The 21,248-nt window shown below is 49.9% G+C and overlaps 1 protein-coding gene across 1 annotated transcript; it reads right to left on the reverse strand.

Moving 5' to 3' along the window:
* Positions 1–712: 712 nt before the first annotated feature.
* On the reverse strand, positions 713–12,111 carry RHOG (ras homolog family member G). The gene is made up of 2 exons (XM_032853256.1): positions 12,023–12,111; positions 713–1,953 (listed from the first exon to the last, which is right to left on the reverse strand). Exon 2 carries the CDS (start codon positions 1,883–1,885, stop codon positions 1,310–1,312), a length of 576 nt encoding a protein of 191 aa, XP_032709147.1. The 5' UTR covers positions 1,886–1,953; positions 12,023–12,111; the 3' UTR covers positions 713–1,309.
* Between the last annotated feature and the right edge of the window lie 9,137 nt (positions 12,112–21,248).

Below are 21,248 nucleotides of genomic sequence, written 5' to 3' on the forward strand. Positions count from 1 at the left end.
CCAGACCTCTTTGGATTGTACATTTTATTTCAAATAAAATTCTTTTTGTTTTTGTTTTTTCCCCCAAAAGCCTGGGCTAGGCTTATCTTTGTTTCATGGAACTGAGGTGAGGGACAGGCTCCAGGATGGAGGGAATAAGTCCATTGCAAGGTACGATTCCAAGCGGCTTCCCACCTTAGGCCTGGAGTCTTCTAAGGCTGGTCTAAGCCCCCGTTTTGGTGAGCAGGAGTGACTGAGCTGTCCCTATTATGATGCTAGGCTTGATAGCTGGGATAACTCAAAGTCTTTGGTTGAGGCACAGGCTCTTCCAGCCCCAGCTCTGTCTGGTAAAAACCCGCCCCCCGCAAAAAACAAAAAAAACCCTGTCCCCTTGGGGGTGTAAGGGAACAGCTCTCAAACAAATGCAGGACTCTGAGCACCTGCCTGCGGGCTGGTGGCTCTCAGCGTCTCCCTTTCTGAGCCTTAGATCAGAGTTTTTTCCTTAGGTTTTGCATCCCAGTCCACTACAGTCAGTGGCTAGGCCCCTGACTGGCCCCTCCAAGGGAGCCCAGAGCTTTGTTAGGGAAATTGGGGGGTGGGGGACCACAATGAAGCCTATTGTCTCCTGTCCCCTTTTATAGGAAACAAAAGGCTCCCAGTCTCTGGGGAACCCTAGCCCATGCCCATCCCCTGCCCAACCCCCACTGCCTAGCACACAGGGAGGAGCCAGGGCCACTGGAGACAGGAGGTTTTATTGATGCTGATGGGGGTAGGAAAGGCCCCCCAGGAGCCTGGGGAAGTGGGGGCTGAGTCAGTCAGCAGATGCATAAGGCCTGGGCACAGGGGGGTAGGTTAGGGCACATTCATCTTCTCAGGATTCTGTGGCTCCTTCTTTGGGGAAGGGAGAGAGCATTTTGAGGGGGGAGCAATTCAAAGAGCAGCGAGGGAGAGGTTAGGGACAGCTGAGGGCTCCTAACCTGAGAGAAGGCACCACAATAGGCAGCAACATCTGTGTGGAAAGCTGGATCAACTGGTCAGTAGGGGAGATGGGGGAGGGGCACTCGGGTTGGCTTCTTGGAGAGGGGTCCGGCCTTGGCCTGGGTGAGCTCTCAGAAATACCTGGTGTTCCCAAGCAGAGTGGGGCAGGGCCCAGAGCCCCCTTCCCTATGGGTCTCATTTAGGAGAAACAGGCATTCAGAGAAAAGGGCATTCAGGGACCCCCCCTGGCAAGGGGTGCCAGAATTAGTCCTTAAGGCACAGCTGGGGGCAGACAAGGCGCCAAGGCACAACTGGTGGGGGGGCAGGGGCAGCCTCCAAGCCGAGTGCCAGGTCACAAGAGGACACAGGACCGCCCACGCTTGATGGGTGTGGGGTTGAGCACGGCCCGGACGGCCTCAGCAAACACTTCCTTGACGCCGTCCTGCTGTAAGGCCGAGCACTCGAGGTAGCGCACAGCATGGATCTGCTTGGCCAGGGCCTGGCCCTGCTGCGGTGTGATGGGCGCCTGGCCCTGCTCCTTAAGGCGCCGGAGGGTGTCAGGCTGCGCTCTCAGGTCCTTCTTGGTGCCCACCAGCAGGATGGGCACATCAGGGCAGTGGTGGCACACCTCTGGGTGCCACTTGTGCCGCACGTTCTCGTAGGAGGGCGGACTGGCAATGGAGAAACAGATGACAAAGACGTTGGTCTGAGGGTAGGAGAGCGTGCGCAGCCGGTCGTACTCCTCCTGGCCCGCTGTGTCCCACAGGTTCAGGTTCACTGTGCGCCCGTCCACCGCGCTCTGGGCGCTGTAGTTGTCGAACACCGTGGGGATGTACTCCTTGGGGAAGGCGTTAGTTGTGTAGCAGATGAGCAGGCACGTCTTGCCCACAGCCCCATCGCCCACCACCACACACTTGATGCTCTGCATCGTGGACGCGGCTGCTACAATGGAGGCAAGGCCTCCTTCCCCTTCCGGGCCCCTCCGGATGCAGTGACCTACAGGCAGATCACAGGACACACGTGGTTAGGGAGGCCTCTAGCCGCTGGGGAGAAAGAAGGGAACACATGGAGGGAAACCAGCCCCTGTTCTCTCAACCTGACACCGTTCTGCAATCCCGTGAAGACAGATCTCTGAGACAGAATGAGAGAGAGACAATGAGAGCGAGGCCTGGAGACCAAGCCACGATGCTCAGGTGTAAGGAGGATGGCAGTATAATGTGTAATGTATTATGTAAAGCAAGTAAGTTCTGGTACCAGACTGAATAAGGTCTAATCCTAGTTTTTCTATCTGCTGCCCGTGTGACCCTGGACCAAAGACTTAACCTCTGCATGCCTCTGTATTCTTACCTATAAAATGAGGACAAAATGCTACCCTACCTCACCGGGTTGTTGTAAGGCTTATGTAAACGGGCACATCAAAGGCATTTAGAACAGTACCTTGGGTCATAATAAGTATTTGATTAAGTATTAGCTACTTTTTTTTCCCCTCCAGGCAGTAGAGACACAAAAAGTTGAGGTACATAAGTAGGGGGTCTACCAGATCCTCTACCAGATAGGGACCCCTCCCACTGAGTAGACTGGAGGGGTTCTAGTTCATAGCTGCTGTCCCAGGTCACTCTGAGATGTAGCCATGGGTAGAGCTTCTACCAACTCAGGGCCCACCCTGCCCAGCACACTGATGTTTTAACTCCAAATCTGACATCTTGGCTACTGAGTGCAAACCAAAAGGCACAGTGAGAAATCTGCTGAGTAAGGAGCAAAATTCTCTAGACAGCTGCCCTATCTCAATCCAGGGTGCTTGAGGGATGGGGAGAAAGCGGGAGAGCTGACCTCATAACTCTCGCAAGCACAGTAAACCCTATCTGGCAACTTGGTGCAGGAGAATACTGGGGGTTGAGCCAGGGCTGGGATTTGGTCTGGAATCTGGTATGTAATGATTAATGAGGCAAAGGCTGTGGCTCCCAGACATCAGCCTCTTCTCTCAAAGCCCTTGGCAGGGTAGGGTAGATCCTCCAAGCCCAGCCAAGAGGGATGGGCAGGAGAGGAAAACAAATGTTTGATTTGCCCCCCTCAAGTTCCGTCCTTTTCCTGAGATCATAGCATGTGCCTCTGAAAAATTTCAGGGCCTTCCAGACTCTTGGATAGAGAACACAGTGCCATTAAAACACTATCACTGACAATCCATGCTTAAGTCAGACTGGCCAGGGATTGTAATCATAGTTCCACCAACCAGTCATGTTTGATCTTGGGCAATATATTTAAGTTTCCCGTCTCAAGTTTCTCATCTGTAAAATGGGAATCATCTTGCCTATTGTGTTAGAATTGCCAAGAGGATGAAATGAACAAACATGAAGAAAGTGTTCGGCATGAGGTGTGGCACATAGGAAGTGCCAAATAAATAGGCTGCTGTCATTATTAGTGGGGGAAGTACAAGAGAAGTCCCAGCTCCATGCCATTGCCCTGATCCCTTCTACAGTTCACAGTGCTTTGGAGTGAGGAACTGCTCTTCTGAGTTCTGGAACAGAGCAGAGTTTCCGGAAACCCTGTGATTATTTATACTGGTGTGGCAAGATTCCTCCTCTCATTGGCTACTTCCTCTCAGCCACGGGGGACTTTTTCTGGCCAGTATGTGACTTCCTTTCCCCGACTCTCTCCCACAACCAGATCCCTACTCCCTGGGAGGAAACAGCCCTGTTTTAGACACACAGGATCTCTAAGTGTCCCTCTTTTCACCAAGCACCAACACTGCTCTCCCATTTCCCCCATTCTACTGTATACAAGCTATACTCTGGTCTGAGAACCCCATACCCTCCAGCTGGACCTCTCAATCACTGGTTCAGAAGCCTCAAAAATCAAATGGAGGGAGGAAGAAGAATTCCCCCACTGGAAATAGAAACAAAAATTCTGGGGGCAGGGATCTGCACAGGACCCAGGGATGGCCCCAGCTCCCTCCCAGGTCTCTACTTCCCCTGGGACCAGAGTGGAGGGAAATGGTTTCACCCTGTAAGGTTGCCTCTCTGGGCATTAAAAATATTTCCATCTTGGATAGACAATATTGGGAGCAGGTCTGGGAAGGAAATAAGGGTACCCTGGGGCAGTGGAGAGAACCTCAGACTGGAATACAAGACACCTAACCTAAGTCTTAGCCCCAGCTCTGCTCTGTTGCTGATTCACTGTAACCAAGCATGAGGTACATATTGTCTCTGGGCCTCAGTTTCCCAGTCCATGAAATGGGGAGAAAAATGCCTGTAACAAGGGTACTAGATAGAGGAAATGAGAAATTAAGAGCCCTGGGAGTAGGGGATAGGATGATGGGGGCAGAAAAGGCCCCCAGGTGGGGGTGGGAGGGCTGAGTCAGGAAATGCACAAGGCTTGGGCACACTGGGGCAAGTTGGGGCATATTCATTCTCAGGGTTCTGTGACTCCTTCCCTGGGGAAAGGAGAAACCAGTTTTTTGGGGGAAAAGGGCCATTACTTGTGTCCACAGGGTTATCTGGGAGACAGTGGCATCTTTGAGAGGATTCCTGGGCTTGTAAATCTTCAGTTTCACACAGAGCAGGGGAGTGGGTGTGGGAGTGTGACTGGGAACTCTTCCCCTACAAGCCCCACACTGGGCTGGCCCAGGCAGGAAGGCAAGGAGGGAACTCTGGCTGGCTGTCACAAGGCTCAAGAGACTGGAAGTAGAGCAGGCTCCAGGCAACTCTCTAGGGAGGGGTTATCAACCAGCAATCAGCCTTCAACGAAGCTGGGAGGGACAGGGTCGCTTCCGGGCTGGCAAGGGAACAGGGACTGACACCGGAAAAGGAACATGAGTGAGGTAGTGTCCAGAAACAGGACAAAGCCGAAGCAGTGTGGTATAGAGCCAGGAGCACTAGATCCCTGAATCTGACCTCTGGGGCTCACCTGCTGACTCCACCCCTTGATCAGAAACCCTCACAAGGTACAACCTTTCCTAGGTCACGCGATGTTGTTATTTGACCCTTATGACTACCTACTGGTAATATTCCTAATTTACAGATCAGGAAACAAACTCAGGGAAGTTAAAGTAACCCAACATCACATAGCTAGTTACCCTGGAAGTCAGGACATAAACCCCAGTTTCGTGATACAAAGCCCCGTGTCTTCCTCAATGTGTCACACAACCTCCAAGTTACCCCTTACCAGCTGTCTTAGAGACCTTAAACAAGTCAGTCACTTTCCTCCCTGGCGCCTCAGTTTCTTCATCTGTACAACAGGAATGAAGACACTTGCCCTCCCTGCCTCAAAGGGCAGCACTGAGAAACCCTGAGCACAGGAATGAGTGTGCTTTGTAAACTGGGAGGTGCTGTGCATACAAGAGTTACAAAAGCAATGCCTTTCATCCCAAAAGGCAGGAAGCACTAAGTATGCAAGTGTCTAAGTGGTGCCATCAGCCCAATTCTCCCCACTCAGGTCTAGCTCAGACTTTTATCCTCTCTCCCAGGACAACTCTTTCCTCTGAAATGCTATGGCCTAAGCTGGGTCAAATAAGTTCCCACAGCTCATTTAAGGAGAGCACATGCTAGGAAGTGAGGTCCAATCTGTGCCACATAAGAAGGGACAGTCAATGCTGCAGAGGCCAAACAGAGAGGCCTGGCCTACGTGGAGTCTGGGATCATCTGTGACTTATTCACTAGGTGACTCTTTTTTTTTTTTTCTTTTAAGGATTTTTGTTTATGTAAGTAAGTTAATGTTTGCAAATCTGTTTAGTATCAGCCAAATTACAATGATTTATTCTGGCATTATATTCTGAACTTAATTCAGATCCTGCCTGGTTTCTCAGCTTGACGTTCAGAGTTCTTCATATCTGGTAGGGATTCTGGAGTCAGACAGACCTGGATTTAAATCCTAGCTCTGCCTCTTATGAGCTCAGTAACAGCACCAACCTTAACCTTAACAGGTTGCTAGAAGGATTAAGTGCAATGTATGTATCCAGAGTACGTACTTTGCAAGTTAGTTTCCAGCTCCCTGATCCAGAGGGATCTCCACTTTCCCTTATAAACAAGCCAGGCTCATTCTTGCTTCTGAACTTTTCTTCTTGTTTTTCTGCATATCGCTCCCCTCACCCCTCTCACATCTTCCTGCCTCCAGGCCTAGCTTCAGTCTGACAGTCCCATGAGTCCACAGCGTGGCCACCTCCTTTAACCCTTCTTTGGCTCTGGAATTCTCCTCCAATAGCCATACATAAGTTTCCTAGCTTGTGGATGCCACCCCCCCCAATACTGAAGCTTAAGCTTCTCTTGACTGCCTCCACAGAAAAGCTAAGCACAGTGTGCGGCCACTGCCTTCTGACTGGCTTGCTTCTAACCCCCATTGCTGAGATCTGGAGAGATGCCTCAGATGCCCAGGATTGGACAATAACCCTACAGCCAAAAGTTTTGACTGAGATAGGCAAAAGTCTCTCCTCCCACTGCTAGCCTTACGTGGCTCCTCCAAGAAGCACAGCTCATGGGGGGCTAATCCTGTCTGGGTGTGGTCTCCGGAGCCCATCTTGCACCCTGTGGGACCTGGTCTTGGGGTGTGGCCCAGGCAGGCCCAGAATGGGGGAGGGAAAGGAAGCAGCAAATTGCCTGATTGCCAGATCTTGGTGGCCGTTAGAGCAGGGGAAGTGTCCCAACTGGGAGTGGGGGAGGGGAGGAATGGACTGTAAGAAATGGGGGAGTGTGGGAGCAATGGGAACTTACTGCAGCCTTCTAACCTGCCTCCCTGGCATGGAGCTCCCCTTCTATTGCGCTTCCCGAAAGTCATTCTAACTACAGTCTGTCTGTGGGCATTCTGTTCCTGAGCTCGGGCCACACCACCCTGATCCTCCACATGCAGCCTCCACAAAACACATAAAACAGCAGTATTTCCAGTCCCTGTGGGAATCCAGCATTTCTTCTCCATTTCCATCCTCCTACCTGTCCTTAGTCCTGTTCAGGCCTCTAACCTTGGTCCTCCAGAGTCTGGTACTCTTGTCACTTCCTCCAGGAAAGTTTTTGTAAATCATCCAAATTCGTAATGACTTATCCCATCCCAGGCATGGTCCCCGTTTTCTCTCACACGTACATTCTCTCTGCATCACATGGAGGCTGATCTGAATCTTATCTCTCGTCACTAGATTGGGAGGGTCTAGACGGCAAGGTCCTGGCTGAATCTATCTCCCTGGGCTGAGCACAGCACACAGTGGCTGTCTGTAAATAACTGAATGAACTCAATCCATCCTGCATGTCTTCGTACATGGGAGTTCCTCTTCCTAGAATTCTGTTTCCCCAGCCTCAGAGCTTCCCAGTCCTCCAGGGTCCAGTTCTGTCCCCTGGCTTCTCCAGGACACCAAAGCAACCCCCTCTCCTGCCCTATCTTCCCCAGCACTGTCTGAACTACTTATTCACTGCACTGAACTGGATGCCTCATGAGGAGGGAAGTCTGTCCTGCTTACTTCTAGAAGCCCAGCAGAGAGCTGAGCAAAAGCTGCAGACAGACACTCATCTCCTCTCCCATCAATCCAGACTTTGATTCTGGGAACATGGAAGAGCCTCCATACCCAGGAGACACGACAAGGGTAACCAACTTCCTCCTTCCTCTGTGGAGTACAGTTTAGAGTAATGAACACACAGGCTAGATTGCCCTGTCCTCTGCTAGAAGGGTGAGAGAGGGGATGCAGGCACAGCTAGCCCGGAGGGATGAGGAAAATGGGTAGGAAAAGTCATCCTGATAAGGCTAAGAACTGGTTAACACCAGAAGACCCTTGGTCAAAGATGAGGTAAGGGTCAGAGTTAGCATTGGAAATGGCTTCAGAAACTCTGCAAGTCTGTTTGTCTTGAAGGATAGGTGGAGAGGTGATATGAAAATGCTCAGAGGGGCTGCAGCCGGCTGCAGCTGGGCTAGGAGGAAGAAGCTGGGGGAGACATGAGGTCAGTGTGGGGCTGGGACCAGGCCAAGGGCTGAGTCTCTCTTGTTCTTCCCCTTCTCCCCATCAGAGAGAGCCTAGTTCCCAGCCTTAAAAAAAAAAAAAAAAAAAAGAATGTATGCAAAGAACTCTCCACTTCTTGCTATCCTCCACCCTTCACCCCCTGCAGAGGATCCTACAGGCCAGCATGTAGGGTAGGAGGCTAAGAGAGTGACTTTGACTCTACCTGGTAAGGGTTGGAAGGAGGAGGAAACAAGACAAGTGTAACTGGGAAGGCTTTGGGGGGCTGGGACCCTTTCACTAAGTCCCAGTCCCTTCCTTCTCTCACCATCCCAGGTCCTTGGGTGCTCCACAAAGGGTGAGCCCAGGGCCAGGGCAGCTCAGGCTGGAGGAGCTAAGGAGGCTGCCCCTCCCCCACCAAGCAGCACAGAGGAAGGCTCCAACACTTGCTTCCCCCTCTCTTCCTCCTCCCCGCCTAACAGCCCCTCAGCAGTCCTGGGGCCCCACGAAAGGCCTGTGAAGTGGCACTTCCTTTGCCTTTGCTCATTTCACACGATGCTGTACAGAAATGCCATCCTCCCAATCCTGCCTCCCCCACCTGAAAATACCCACAGAGAGACCTAGGGCCGCTCTATCCCTTCAGCCCCGCCCCAGGTCTGAGGGGGTTTCCACAAGGGAAAAACACATCAGGGAGGAAACTCCGGCACCGATTTTCCACTGTCAGTGGGGCAGGGCTGGAACAGGGCAGAGGGTACTCCCCCAACTTGCTGCCTCCTGGTATAATCCCCAATGGTCTGCCTAATTCAACCTGTAAGAATCCTTGTGCTTTGGGGGAAAGGAGCCACAGGTCCCATCTCTGGACAGATACTTAAGAGACTATGGAGGCCTGTCAGATCAAGGCTGGCGGGAAACAGAGGGCCCAGAGGGGGGGTGCTACTATGAGGAGATTCTTAGGGGATGGAGCGTTAGAGCTCTCAGTATTCTCTATGCTCACTTGGAGATATTAACAGGCAACTCCTTAATGTTGGAACTCAGTGACAAGAGACAAAGTTGACCAAGGTTATACAGATTTGGAAGCAAATCCAGGACAAGGACCTGGGGCTCCTAACCTTCAGCTTGATGTCACTTCCACAAAGGAAAATGTGAGGACTGTTACTCTTGCCTGGAAATGGGCCCATGTTTCTGGCCTCATTTAAGATGACCCAACAATGATTTTATTCCTTCAGGAAATGGTCCAAAGGGATCAGGTTGAATGCCTGAACCCTTTCTGCCTCCAAGTTCCCTGGCTCTCATGTCTAGTCAATACTAGGCTGCCCATGATCTAGAACTGACATTACTAGACAGCCAGCCACCCTTGCCTGCCCCAACTGAGGAGCTCCTTCTATAAGCTCTAGCTCCTGGGGAGATGTCCTCCGCCCATGACATGAGGACAAAAGAGGAAGCTAGACACTAGACAGGAAAACCAATCTGTCCTGGGGAGGTGGCCCAGGCTTTGTCTCTGGTTTCCCTCCTCACAGACCCCTACTAGCCTCACCACTAATGGGTCTACACTGTATAGGGAGGCAGAGGTCTTCATTCTGGGCCCAGGCCCATCACCTTCTTCCCAGCTACCCCCATTCTAATTATCTTCCCAACTGTCTCATTATAGCAATACCTTCTCGTATCTTCCTGCTATGACCTCCTAAAAGCTCGTATCAGCCACCTTATCCGACCTAGCACATTTGGCCAGAACAACTCTCCATATCCTAGATTCCCAACTAAGATCTGTGACAATCTCACATCAGTCATGTCTTCCTAAAATAAGTACTAGTTTAGTGGGTGGGGAGTCAGAAGTCCTGGATGGTTTTTTAGTGAGCCATGACACTGAAAAAATTCTTTGCATGCACATCTTTCTCTGAGCTGAAATTTTTTAGAGGTTTCTGGGATTTCCTCCAGGAGTGGAACCCACCTATACCTCTCAGAGTGATAGCAGGAGATACCAGGTGGGTGGAAGAAGGGGCAATTCAAGGGAGAAGGACAACTGTGACATGGGAAAAGGACAGAATGAGGAACCAGATTAGCACTTAAATCTTTTTGTGCTTGGGAATCCCAAAAAAGTTCCCCTCCACTTCTCTTTTCTTTTTTTTTCCTAATAGAGTAAAATGAATACAGTAGACTTGAGGAGATGGAGAGGCAGGATCTCTCAGCATGCTTCCCCAAGACTTGAGGAAGGAGCTTTAGAATGAGGATGCGAACTTACAGAGCCAGGCTGGACTGAAGTAAAAATCTAGAGAAATTCCTAAAACAGAGGGAGGTAGGCTCCTGGGAGAGAGGGGGAATATTAATGATGTCTGATGGCAGAGGGGTCAGCAGAGGGCTCCCTGGTCAACAAGACCCTGATGTAGCCCAGGGCACATGGGTTCCCAGCCTGGGCAGGTCCTGTAAGGAAGCAGGGAAGAGGGAGCAGACACCTTTACCTCACACCCCTCTTCTTTGCCTGTACTGGAACTAAAACAGTTAAGACCTAAGTTAGACCAGTGATAGAGTCTTCCCTCCAAAATCCTGCCTTTGCCCTCTCCCTTTCCTTCCACCACACCTAGGTGACCTCGTCCCACTCTCCCTAACAGGTGGTGTTGGAACCAGTAAGCACTGGAGTCAAGAGCCTTCAGACTCTCCCCCAGCCTCCAGACCTAGCCTCTTGGTTAAGCATCCAAGGGTTTGGGTGATTTTGATTTCCCATGGCCTCTCTCACCAGTCTTATTCCTGTGTCGTTCTACCCGGAGAGCTACAGACTGCTTCCTACTGCCTAACCACAACCTCACCCACTGCAGGTTCCCTTCATTCGGCTGCTTTCCCCTGTTCTGGGCACTCTCAAGGCTGAGGGCAGTTATTCTGTCTCCAGGAGATAAAGATATATACATGGACAACACCTCGCAAATGAACAGAAAGGTTTTCCAGCCCTTTAATCATCTTTATCACCGGGAGGCTGTAGCCTGTTTCTCTAAGGTAGGGAGATTTGAAAAGGCTCTCAAACTCACCAAAGATCTGGACCCCAAAGCTGGAGATAAATGGCTGAAAGGGAAGGAGACGGAGAGATTGAGAGGAGTGAGGGAAGGTGGAAGAAGCAAGAGAGTCGATATGCATTTGGGAGCCAGAAGCTGGTAAGGGGAAGGGAGGACGGAGGCTGAAGGAAACATAGGTGGACAGAGGGGCAGGTCAGGTGACAGGACCGGGCCTAGGCATGAATGTGTGTTTAGGTGAAAGACTACAGAGGATGCAAGAAGAGGGTGATGGACAGTCTGTGGACAGGGTCTGAAGAAGGAATGGAATAAGAGAAATGAGAGTATACCGAATTCAGGGACTAACGATGGGGGGCGGGGGCGGGAAACAGGGGGCTCCCAATCATTTCCCAATGCCAGAGCCCCTGCTGCCTCCCCAGAAGCTCTATTCTCTCTTTATCCTCAAAACAGTCCTGCTCTCAGTGATGCCATCTTGTCAGGGACCACCAGTATCTGAATGAGAGTCATTTCACCTCTAGTCGCGGGACAAGACCAAGTCTTCTCCTTCCTCACTTCGCCCCCCCCCCCCCCCCCCCCCCCCCCCACCCCCGCCTTGTATAGGACCTTGGACTGCAGCCTGCGAATGTGGGTCTGGATTGGCACCGATCTTCCAGGGAGAGAGCTCTTCCTCCGCAGTCTACGGCTTCAGACACCACCTCCCTCCAAACTCCCAAATGTCACAACTGCCGGAGTGGAGGAAAAGCGCCTTCTCCAGCCCAGAGGGCCCCCTTCCCTCACACACATCGGAACCCACCCCCCCAACTTCTGAGGTCACCCCACTCGAGTCCCATCTCCCAGCTCTGAGCTCTTCCACTTCAGAGACTTTTCTCTCGGAACGGGAGACCCTCCCACCTCAGTGGTCCCTCGCGGCTCCGGGAGCCAGGGGAGCCTCGCCATCCTCCCTCGGTACAGAAACCCACCCTCCCAGAACCACCGCCTGCTCGCAGTGGCCGGCTCCCCGCCCCGCCCGGCCGCGCCCGCCCAACTTGCAGTGAGCCGAGAAGCTCCCGCCCGCGGCCTCCCGCAAGCAAACTTCCCCGGCCGGTGCCGGCGCGCAGTCCCCGGCGGCCGGGATCCCCTCTCCCGGACCCTCAGTCCGCCGGCTCGCGCCGGGCCTCACCTGGTGCCCTCCCCGCCGCGGGGGAGCTGGGGGCGGCGGCAGCGGCTCGGGTCTCAAGAAGGAAGTGAGACCCGGAGGCCGGAGGAAGTGGGGGGGGCGGGCCGGCCGGGGCGGGGCGCGGGGGCGGGGCGCGGCCCGACCAGGAAGTGCGCGGGGCCTGGGGCCCCCGCCCGGGTCTCCACCCCCACCAGCCCCCTGCCCGCGCCTCCCCTGCCCCTGGCCGGGTCTTAGGCTCGCCAGCAGCCCTCTGCCTCGGAGGTCCTTAAGTCAGTCCTCCTAAGGTCAGACTGCCCCGTCTTCTCCTTGCCACCCCCACCCCAGTAGAGGCCCTAGCCTGGGCGCTAGGCTTTTGTCCCCCTCCCCGTATCTCGCCCCCACCAACCCCCGCGGGAAGATGCTGAGAACGGGCGCCCCAAGGTTGGGCGCCTCAATCAAGCCCGGGGATCGAGCGCTGGCCAAGGCTAGGGGTTAGCTAGAGTGGGTCCTGCTGGGGCAGTCCCCACCCCTGCCCCGAGCCCCAGGGGACTGCGGAGTGGTGGTGATTCAGCAGTGGGAAGGCCCCAGACCCCTGGGGAGGGTGCGGAGACTGAGGGAAGGGGAGCTGGCGTCAGCACCCGGGGAAAGACAAGATCTGCAGAGGCGCCGGCGGAGCCGCGGGCCCCAAAAACAGGATGTCGTGTCGTCGTTCCGCAACCGGCTGCTCGGTGCGCCTGGGCTCTGGGGAGGGGGCGGGGCGGGTGCAGGACGTAGGGCTCCCCTCGCCCGCTCTTCTCGTCGGGGCGCGCAACTGCTTAGGGCTGCAGGGCCGCACCCAGGCCTGAGATCCTGCTGGCGCCCTGGGGACCAATGGGTGGACGGGCTCGTGGGCGCCCTCTGGTGCTTTTGCACCCGGGTCTTGCTCGTGGAGCTCTGTGACTCCAGAATGGATATCCTTCCATCGTTCAACATAAACTTTCTGAGCGCCTACCACGTGCCCAGCTCCGTGCTGGGTGCTGTGAAGGAAAACTGAAAGGCGTTTAAGACAGTCTCCCTGTCTCCAAGAGGCTTTCCAGATAAAGAGGAAGAACAACTCCGAGAATAAATAGTTTAACCTTTAACCTCTCCTTCATCCTGTAGTTGTGGAGATAACATGAGAATGGATGTGAAAGGGCTGCTGTCAGTGTCTGGCTCGAAGTAAACATTCAACAAATGTCTTTAAAAAGAAATCATGCTATAAGAATGAGTTTCCTAAACACAACATGCCTGCCCGCGTCCCTGGGTCTTTGCCTATTCTCTTACCCCTGTCTTTCCTGTGTTGATCGCCAGGCGAAATCCACTCAGACTTTCACGATTTGGGCCTAATGGATTACTCCCTCCCAGGTTGCCATTATCCCTCCTCCCACCGCACACTTGCACACAGAACCCCCCCCCCCTGCCCTACAGTTGATAGTTTCTCCCAGCGCTGTCGAATGCAAATAATTTAAGTTATATATGTAGCTCAAAATATTCTAGCGATGACTTTTTTTTTAAAGTAAAAAGAAACTGGTAAAATTCACTTAAGTGCTATATTTTACTTAGCCCAGTATATCCAAAAGATTATTCAACCTATAACCAATATAAAAATTATCGACTATAGAAACGAAGGGGATATTTTACATTCCTTTTTTTTTTTTTAATTTGTTTATTTGACAGAGAGTTAGAGAGAGAGCACAAGTAAGCAGAGCATCAGGGAGAGGGGGAGAGAGAGAAGCAGGCTCTCTGCCGAGCAGGGAGCCTGATGTGGGGCTCGATCCCAGGACCCTGGAATCATGACCCAAGCTGAAAGCAGCCGCTTAACCAACTGAGCCACCCGGGCGCCCCTACATTCCTTTTTTTTCTACTAAGGCTTTGAAATCTGGTATGTCTTTTACACTCACAGTACATCTGAATTTTGGCTAGACATATCTCATCTGTGCTCAATAGGACATACAGCTAGTGGATAAGGTATAGGACAATGAAGGAGAGAGTCTTACCATTCAGGCTGGTGGATGACTGAGTAGGTGAATTTATTTTCTACAAGCCTTCTGGGGAAGCTTATCCTGATCCTCCTAGGTGGAGTTGGGGTTTGTCTCCTCCCTCCCCATAGCACTTGGAACAGACTTCTCTCTGGAGGAGAGAGCAGGAAAGGCAAAAGGAAAATCTGATTACCTTTTGTACCCTACTAGGAGTACATGGCTGGTGCTTGGCATTTGATGATGAAGATAGGATTGTGAGTTTCCGTAAAAGACAGGGTTCAGTGAAGGACTACATACTAAAGCAGCTTCTATGAAGCCACTAAAAACTGTGTCCCAGAACAAAGGTTTTTGAGCTGAGTTCCCAGAGTTCCCTTCCCAGAACTTGAAAGCAGGAAAATAGTGGGGCTCTGGCCTCCCTTCTTTTCAACCAGTTAGTTTGCTTTTATCTGATTTTTATTCTAGTGTTCTGGATAAAGAGATTAAAAAAAAATACGGTTATTTACTTGAGAGAGATTGAGAGCATGAGGGGGAGGGACAGAGGGAGAGAAACAGACAATCCCAAGCAGACTCTGCACTGAGCACAGAGCCTGAGATCATGACTCTAGCCTAGGGTGGGGGCCTCAACTGACTGCGCCACTCAGATGCCCCAAGATCTTATTTTTAAAAAGTTTCCTGCAAAAAATACTTGAAAATCAATTTTAGAAGCATAGTGGTAGGAATAGGGTACATACAGTACATACACATTATACGCAGTAGACCACAAGGCTGGATTGGCTGCCTAGGGTCAGACTGAATTTCCAGAGCCCTTGATAATGGGGATGCCTGGCCCTGGTTCAGCTTGCTTAGGTGTGAGAAACTGACTTGACTTTGAGGATTTCATGGTCTGGTGGGATAGGGGCTGCTGCATATGAAGATACCAGAGGAAGCAGAAAGAGCTCTGGGCTGGGCTTCAGAGGACCTGAAGTCTAGTCTTGGCTCAGCCAGTCTGGCTACTGAGACTGCATTAGGCCTCATCCTTTTCTAGGTCTCAGACTCCTCCACTGGGAAGCAAGGGGTTAAGTCAGATGCTACCTTTGAGCTCTGACTTTCTATGATACACTCTTTAGAATAATAAAGTAATTAAGGCTTATGCGTGTAGCTTATTGCTCATAATGCTTTGATACCATTTAGGTCATCTTGCTTTGTGCTTTAGTTAATTGTATCTGTGCCTGATGTCTGTCTTCCCCACTGACTGTAAGTCCTTTGAGGTTGTGTCTGATTCATCTTTGTGTTCACCCACTGGGCCTCGCACAGGCAGGCCTGAGCACCCATTTGTCTTCAGCACACATCTGTGGAATAAAATTGAAGTAAAAAAGCACTGATCTGAGAAAAAAAGCAAAAAAGCACTGATCCGTGTAGAACCATTCGAGGCCAGGTGACTTAGAACCACTTTTAAGGCACAGATATCGGATGGGCCAATAAGGCCACAGGAGTGTGAGACAGGTAATGGGGTGGGACACCCCAAATGGGTGGGACATTCTCAAATATCTGCAAAGGGTTCTTGAAGGAGCTGGAGTATAGGAAGAGGGCACAGGGTCCAAAGGGCTGTTTCTTCTTCCTACTCTCTCACTTGCTTTTCCCAAGTAGGTGAGCTCTTGGTAGATGGTTTATGTTTGTGCTCACAAGCAGCTGAGAAGCAAGGACACCAGTTGGGACATTCAGAAGAGAGACAATGTATGAAAGTACCTGGGGGGGGGTGGCGGGTAAAACAGAGAGATCATAGGCAGGTTCTGAAGCCAGACAGTCCAGGATTCAAATCCTAGTTGTACCACTTTCATCGTGGCCTTTGACAAGTCACATGAACTCTCGCATTCATTCCTTGAACTGTATTTATTGAAAACCTTCTCTGGGCTAGGTATAATGTCACATGCTAATGACGCAGTGGTGAAAACATAGATAAGTTCCTATTCTGATGTAACTAGCAAGGGAGATAGATCTTGAACAGGTGATTATGTGCTGTAAGAGCATAGAAACCATTTAGTTCCATTTTAAAATGGGAATGACAATACTATGGGCTTTGTGGGATTGTGAGGATTCATGAAAGAATGCAAGTAGAATGCCTAGCAGATTGCCCAGGGTGCAACAAACATTAATTTCTCTGTATGCCCATGACTTGATTCCCCTAGAAGAGCAGGACAGAGACAGAAAGGAGGAAAAGAGCCTTGAAATGTTTTCACCTCTGCCCTGGTCTCTTCTGAACAGGTCTTTCCAGCCTAGTCTGTATGAGCTGCATTTCCTGTAGCTCACCAGGGGCTCACAAGGGTCTTCTGCTCAGTGTCAGTCACAGCCTCTTCAGACTAACCCTAAATCTGAGTATTCCTTTGTCTCTGGTGGAGCTCCTCTTGATTCCCTGGTGTCACCTCTCATCCTACCTTAGGAGGAGAAATAGGAGTCTCCCCTCATTACTCTTCTTCATTGCTAACCCCCCCAAACGGGCCTGATGTCCCATTTCGTGACTTGGGAAGATAATGAGTGAGACTGGAGATAGCAAAAAGAACAAACAGAGGAAGTGACAAATGAAACACAGTTCTAGAGTTGCATTTTCTGATCCATTGTTCCTGATTCCCTCTGAGGAACTAACTAGTTGCGCAGAGGAAGGGCTAGGGCCTTGCCCTATCTTCTAGGAGGGTCCCTCCTCCCAGGCAGGTGGAACAACAGTTGCTCTGTTTGCCTCCAGGGCAATTTTGCATCCTTGAGGTTCTCCAAACTGGGTGGTACCCACCTGGTTTGTCATAACCCCCTCTGGGAATTCCTCCTTCTTCAGACCTGGTGTGTTCCAAGAACAATTCAGTTTGTGCGGTCAGGCAACAGAGCCAGGATGTGAATCTAGGCAATCTGATTCCAGAACCCCTCCCCCTCACCCCAGCTGTGTGCCTCTGCACACCCTTGGATTGCTTTAGGCAGTTACTTGCTCCTCCTCTGTGCTCACTCACCTGACCCTGAACCAATTCCTCTCAAGACATTATCAACAAGTGCTAATTACTGTTCATATAGAGATTTCCCTCCCAAATGAGCTCTTGGAAGGTAGGTACTGGATTATTATGAACAGGTGCTCAGTATATGTTAAATCAATAAGTGAACATTGGTTCTAAGATCCTAGACCCGATTTTGGAAGAGTAGACGATTTTCTTTGTGAAACTAGTTTGAGAAGAATTGCTAGAAGCCAAAATCTCTACTCATTCGTTCCTACCCAGCCAGAACCTGGGCCGTTTCTCTGTGATAGCTGTACTTGCAATTTTTGGACACCAGGAGGCGCCACTGATAACACAGCCCAAACTCGAAAAACTTTTGTGGGCAGATTTAGGACCCTTTATTGCACTTCTACTGAAGATAGTCATTTTCCAAATGAAAGCTTTTCGTAACCAGAAACCCTGTGGTGTAGAGGAATGACAGCTAGAGATATGACAGTTCATAGAGAACACACATCATTCATTTATGCACTTTTATTGAGTACCAGCTTTGCACTGGTTCAGGTCCTAGCCCTGGAGAGTATGAAGATAAATAAAATTCAGTCCCTGATGAACGCAGAAGCTAATGGAGAAGATAGATACTTATGAGATCATAAGTATAAGATCGTATTCAGCTATAAGATATAGCAGAAGACTGGAGACATAGGGCAATTCAGGCAAGACAGGCAAGGAGGTGAAGGAAGGAAAGGATGACTTTTGAGCTGGGTCTTTTTTTTTTTTTTTTTTTTTTTTACTAATCACAACTTTTGGTTCATGCTATGCTGTCATTGTTCAAGGCACAGATGCTTTTCTTTCACTGGAGCTGAGACTTGCAGGATAGAGAGAAAATTCCAAAGGACAGAGTTTGGTGTGGTCGCCTCAGCCTTAGTTTCTTTATCTGTAATGAGTATAGCCTTGTCTTACCCAGCAGAGCTCTTGTGAAGGAGAGAAGATGTTTGATATGACAGCTCTGGCAAAGAGTAGCATAGAGGCACGAGAATTGTTAATCCAATTTGATTTAACTAACATCTGCAGAATTTCAGGAGCAGGGCCCTAAGAGCAATTCAAGTAAGATACACCTGGTGTACGGTAAAGGCTTGGTGTTTAGGTTTAAAATAGACAGATGGGGGAAACAAAAAGCTCTGTTTCCTCTTGAGACTCATAATGTGATGAGGTGTTCTTACAGAGGCTATACTCATGTGAGGACCCAACATAGGGACTACTGAAGTGAGAGTCAAAACTTCAGATCCAGGAAGATCCATGAGGTCTCAGCATTTTCCTGTTTTGTAGAATATTAAGGCCAAGCTGAATTAATAATCTGGTACTTATATATCCTGAGTTGGGGGATACTGAGATCCAGAGGGGAACCGGCTTTTTTTTTTTTTCTCTAAAGATTTTATTTATTTATTTGAGAGAGAGAGAGAGAGAGAAAGTGTATGAACAGAGGGGAGAGGCAGAGAGAGAGGGAGAAGCAGGCTCCCCTGCCGAGCAGGGAACCCAGTGGAGGCTCATTCCCAGGATCCTGGGATCAGGACCTGAGCCAAAGGCAAAGGCTTAACCGACTGAGCCATCCAGGTGCCCCTTCTTCACCATTTTTAAATGTATAGTTCAGTCATGTTAGGTACATTTGCATTGTTTTGCAACCAGTTTGAAATATTGAACTATACATTAAACAATTCCCTATCCTCTCCTGGCAACTACTATCCTACTCTCTGTCTCTCTGAATTTGACTACTTTAGGTACCTCATAAAGTAGAATTATATAGAATTTACATTTTGTGACCAGCTTATTTTACTTAGCATAATGAACCTCAAGTTTCATCCATGTTGTAGAATGTAGAATTTTCTTCCCTTTTAAGGCTGAATAATATTCCGCTGTATGTATATACCACATTTTGTTTATTCATTTGTCTGTCCATTTAGATTCTACCTTTTGGCTATTGTGAATAGTACTGTTATGAACATGGGTGTACAAATATCTCTTTGAGACCCTGTTTTCAATTTTTTTAAAAAGATTTTTATTTATTCATTTGACAGAGAGAGATCACAAGTAGGCAGAGAAGCAGGCAGAGAGAGAGAAAGGAGGGAAGTAGGCTCCCTGCTGAGCAGAGAGCCCGATGTGGGACTCGATCCCAGGACCCTGAGATCATGACCTGAGCTGAAGGCAGAGGCTTAACCTACTGAGCCACCCAGGCATCCTCTTGTTTTCAATTTTTGAGTATATATCCAGAAGTGGAATTGCTGGGATTGTATGCTAATTTCTTTCTTTCTTTCTTTTTCTTTCTTTCTTTCCTTCCTTCCTTCCTTCCTTCTTTCTTTCTAAAATTAAGTAGGCCCCACACCCAATGTGAGGCTTGAACTCCCGACCCTGAGATCAAGAGTTCCATGTTCTACTGACTGAGCCAGCCAGGCACCTCATATGCTAATTCTATTATTAGTTCCCAGCCACCATTTTAGCCTCACAGGAAACGCAACTTGCTCTGACAGGTTCAAGTTCTTGGTATGAATTGGTAACAGAGCCTCACTTCCTGCCTTCAAGACCCAGGCTTTTTGTATCAAATGAGTTATGCTCCCATAGTCCTTCAAAAATCATGTGGTAGCTAAGAGAAATAATGCAGTCGAGTTTAAAGGAAGTTAAACATGTTTTACTTTCTTTTTTCCTGGGCTGTTCTCTTAGGCAAATGAGTGAACAGGCCAAGTTGACTTAGGCAGAAGTGACAAACTAGCAAGCTAAGTGACTAATTTACACCGCATATGTGTTTATATGGTCCATATAGGGCTTTTTATTTACTTATTTATTTATTTTTATAAGACACCCCTCCCCCCCAGCCCAGTGGAGAGATAGAGAGAGACAGCACAAGCAGGAGGAGCACAGGCACAGGGAGAAGCAGGTTACCTCCTGAGCAAGAATCCCAATGCAGGATTCAATCCCAGGACCCTGGGATCATGACTTGAGCCAAAGGCAGATACTTAAACCACTGAGCAACCCAGGTGTCCCAGGGCTTTTTACTTTTAAAAATTAATTGCTAGTACTAAAAAAAGTGATATGTCATGTAAAAGTCCAGCTTTCCATCTTCTCTTAAATACTGAGTTCACCTTCCTGCCTGCTCTCCAGTGTGCCATAGTCCCTACCACTCCCTATTAGCCCCCTACTTCTCTGAGTTGTATTATCTCTCTGCCAACTTTGCCATTTGAGCTTAAGGCCCCTGACTCAGAGCATAGGTCTAGTAGAACTTAGGTCAGGGGCTCATCTTCTGTTCTGGACAGTTTCCCAGCACTGAGTTGTTATTCAATAAATATTTTAGTGATCAAACGAATTAATTCATCTACCAGCTTTTAGTGAGCACTTACTATATGCAGGGCCTATGGCTGGATCCTCCTTTCTCAGAGATGAATAAGGCACAACCACCTGACCTCTGAAAACTCAAGCTTATGGGGGCAGAGGGAGGCAGACATCTGTAAGGTCCAATTCTGGACCCAAGGCGTTGGTTAGAAGTGGAAGTTTCTGAGGAGGAGACCTTGAATTGTATCTGGAAGAAGGAGAGAGACGTTATACCCGGAGCTGGAGGTAGAAAGGAGAGTGTTTCAGGCAGAAGCAACAGCAGATACAAAGGCTGGGTGGTGAAGGTTCAGTGTGTTTGAGGAACTTAAAGAAGGCCAGTGTGACTGGAGCTTGAGAGTGGGGAGAGCTGTAGTAGATGACGTTAGATGTGTATTTTTATATCAGCTGTCTAACCCTTAAGCTAGACAGACAGCTGTTGGGTAAATCCATGTTCCTGGTCTTCAGAGGGCTCTCTCAGTACAGGTAGCTGGCTTAGCACTGTCAGTCAGAGGAGAGACTGTGCCCAATTCCTTCTCCTGCCTCCGGTGCCAAGGACAGGGTAGGGCACAGAGCAGGTTTTAGTAAAGATCTGCTGACAGCATACTCAAGAGAGAACAGGAAATGCAGGCTCTGTTGAAGGAGGCCCAGGCGCGGCTCTCTCTTCACTGGGGCACTCATTCTAAGTCGCTAACACCTTCTCCAACCGACACGGAGAGCTGGGAGAGTGAGAGGCAGAGAGGAACCAGCCACGGGTCCTACCCACAAAAACCTCAAAGGGGAGGGGATTTGAGGGGCAGGTAGGAAAACGGGCGGTGACAGTTAAAGGAGCGCGTCCGACTTCTCTTGAATGTGGCAGGAAGGGGGGGGGGTCAGCAGATGGGCTGTTGGGGTCCTTTAGCCGAGACTTAAGGGATGCGTAGGGCAATTTTAACTATAGTGTTTTGA

Source organism: Lontra canadensis, unplaced genomic scaffold (genome assembly GCF_010015895.1).
Source record: "Lontra canadensis isolate GAN:19392208 unplaced genomic scaffold, GSC_riverotter_1.0 scaffold7, whole genome shotgun sequence".
NCBI classification, from domain to species: Eukaryota; Metazoa; Chordata; class Mammalia; order Carnivora; family Mustelidae; genus Lontra; species Lontra canadensis.

Coding starts and splice junctions, on each gene's coding strand:
- RHOG (XM_032853256.1), bottom strand. CDS start 1,885: ATGCAGAGCATCAAGTGTGTGGTGGTGGGCGATGGGGCTGTGGGCAAG.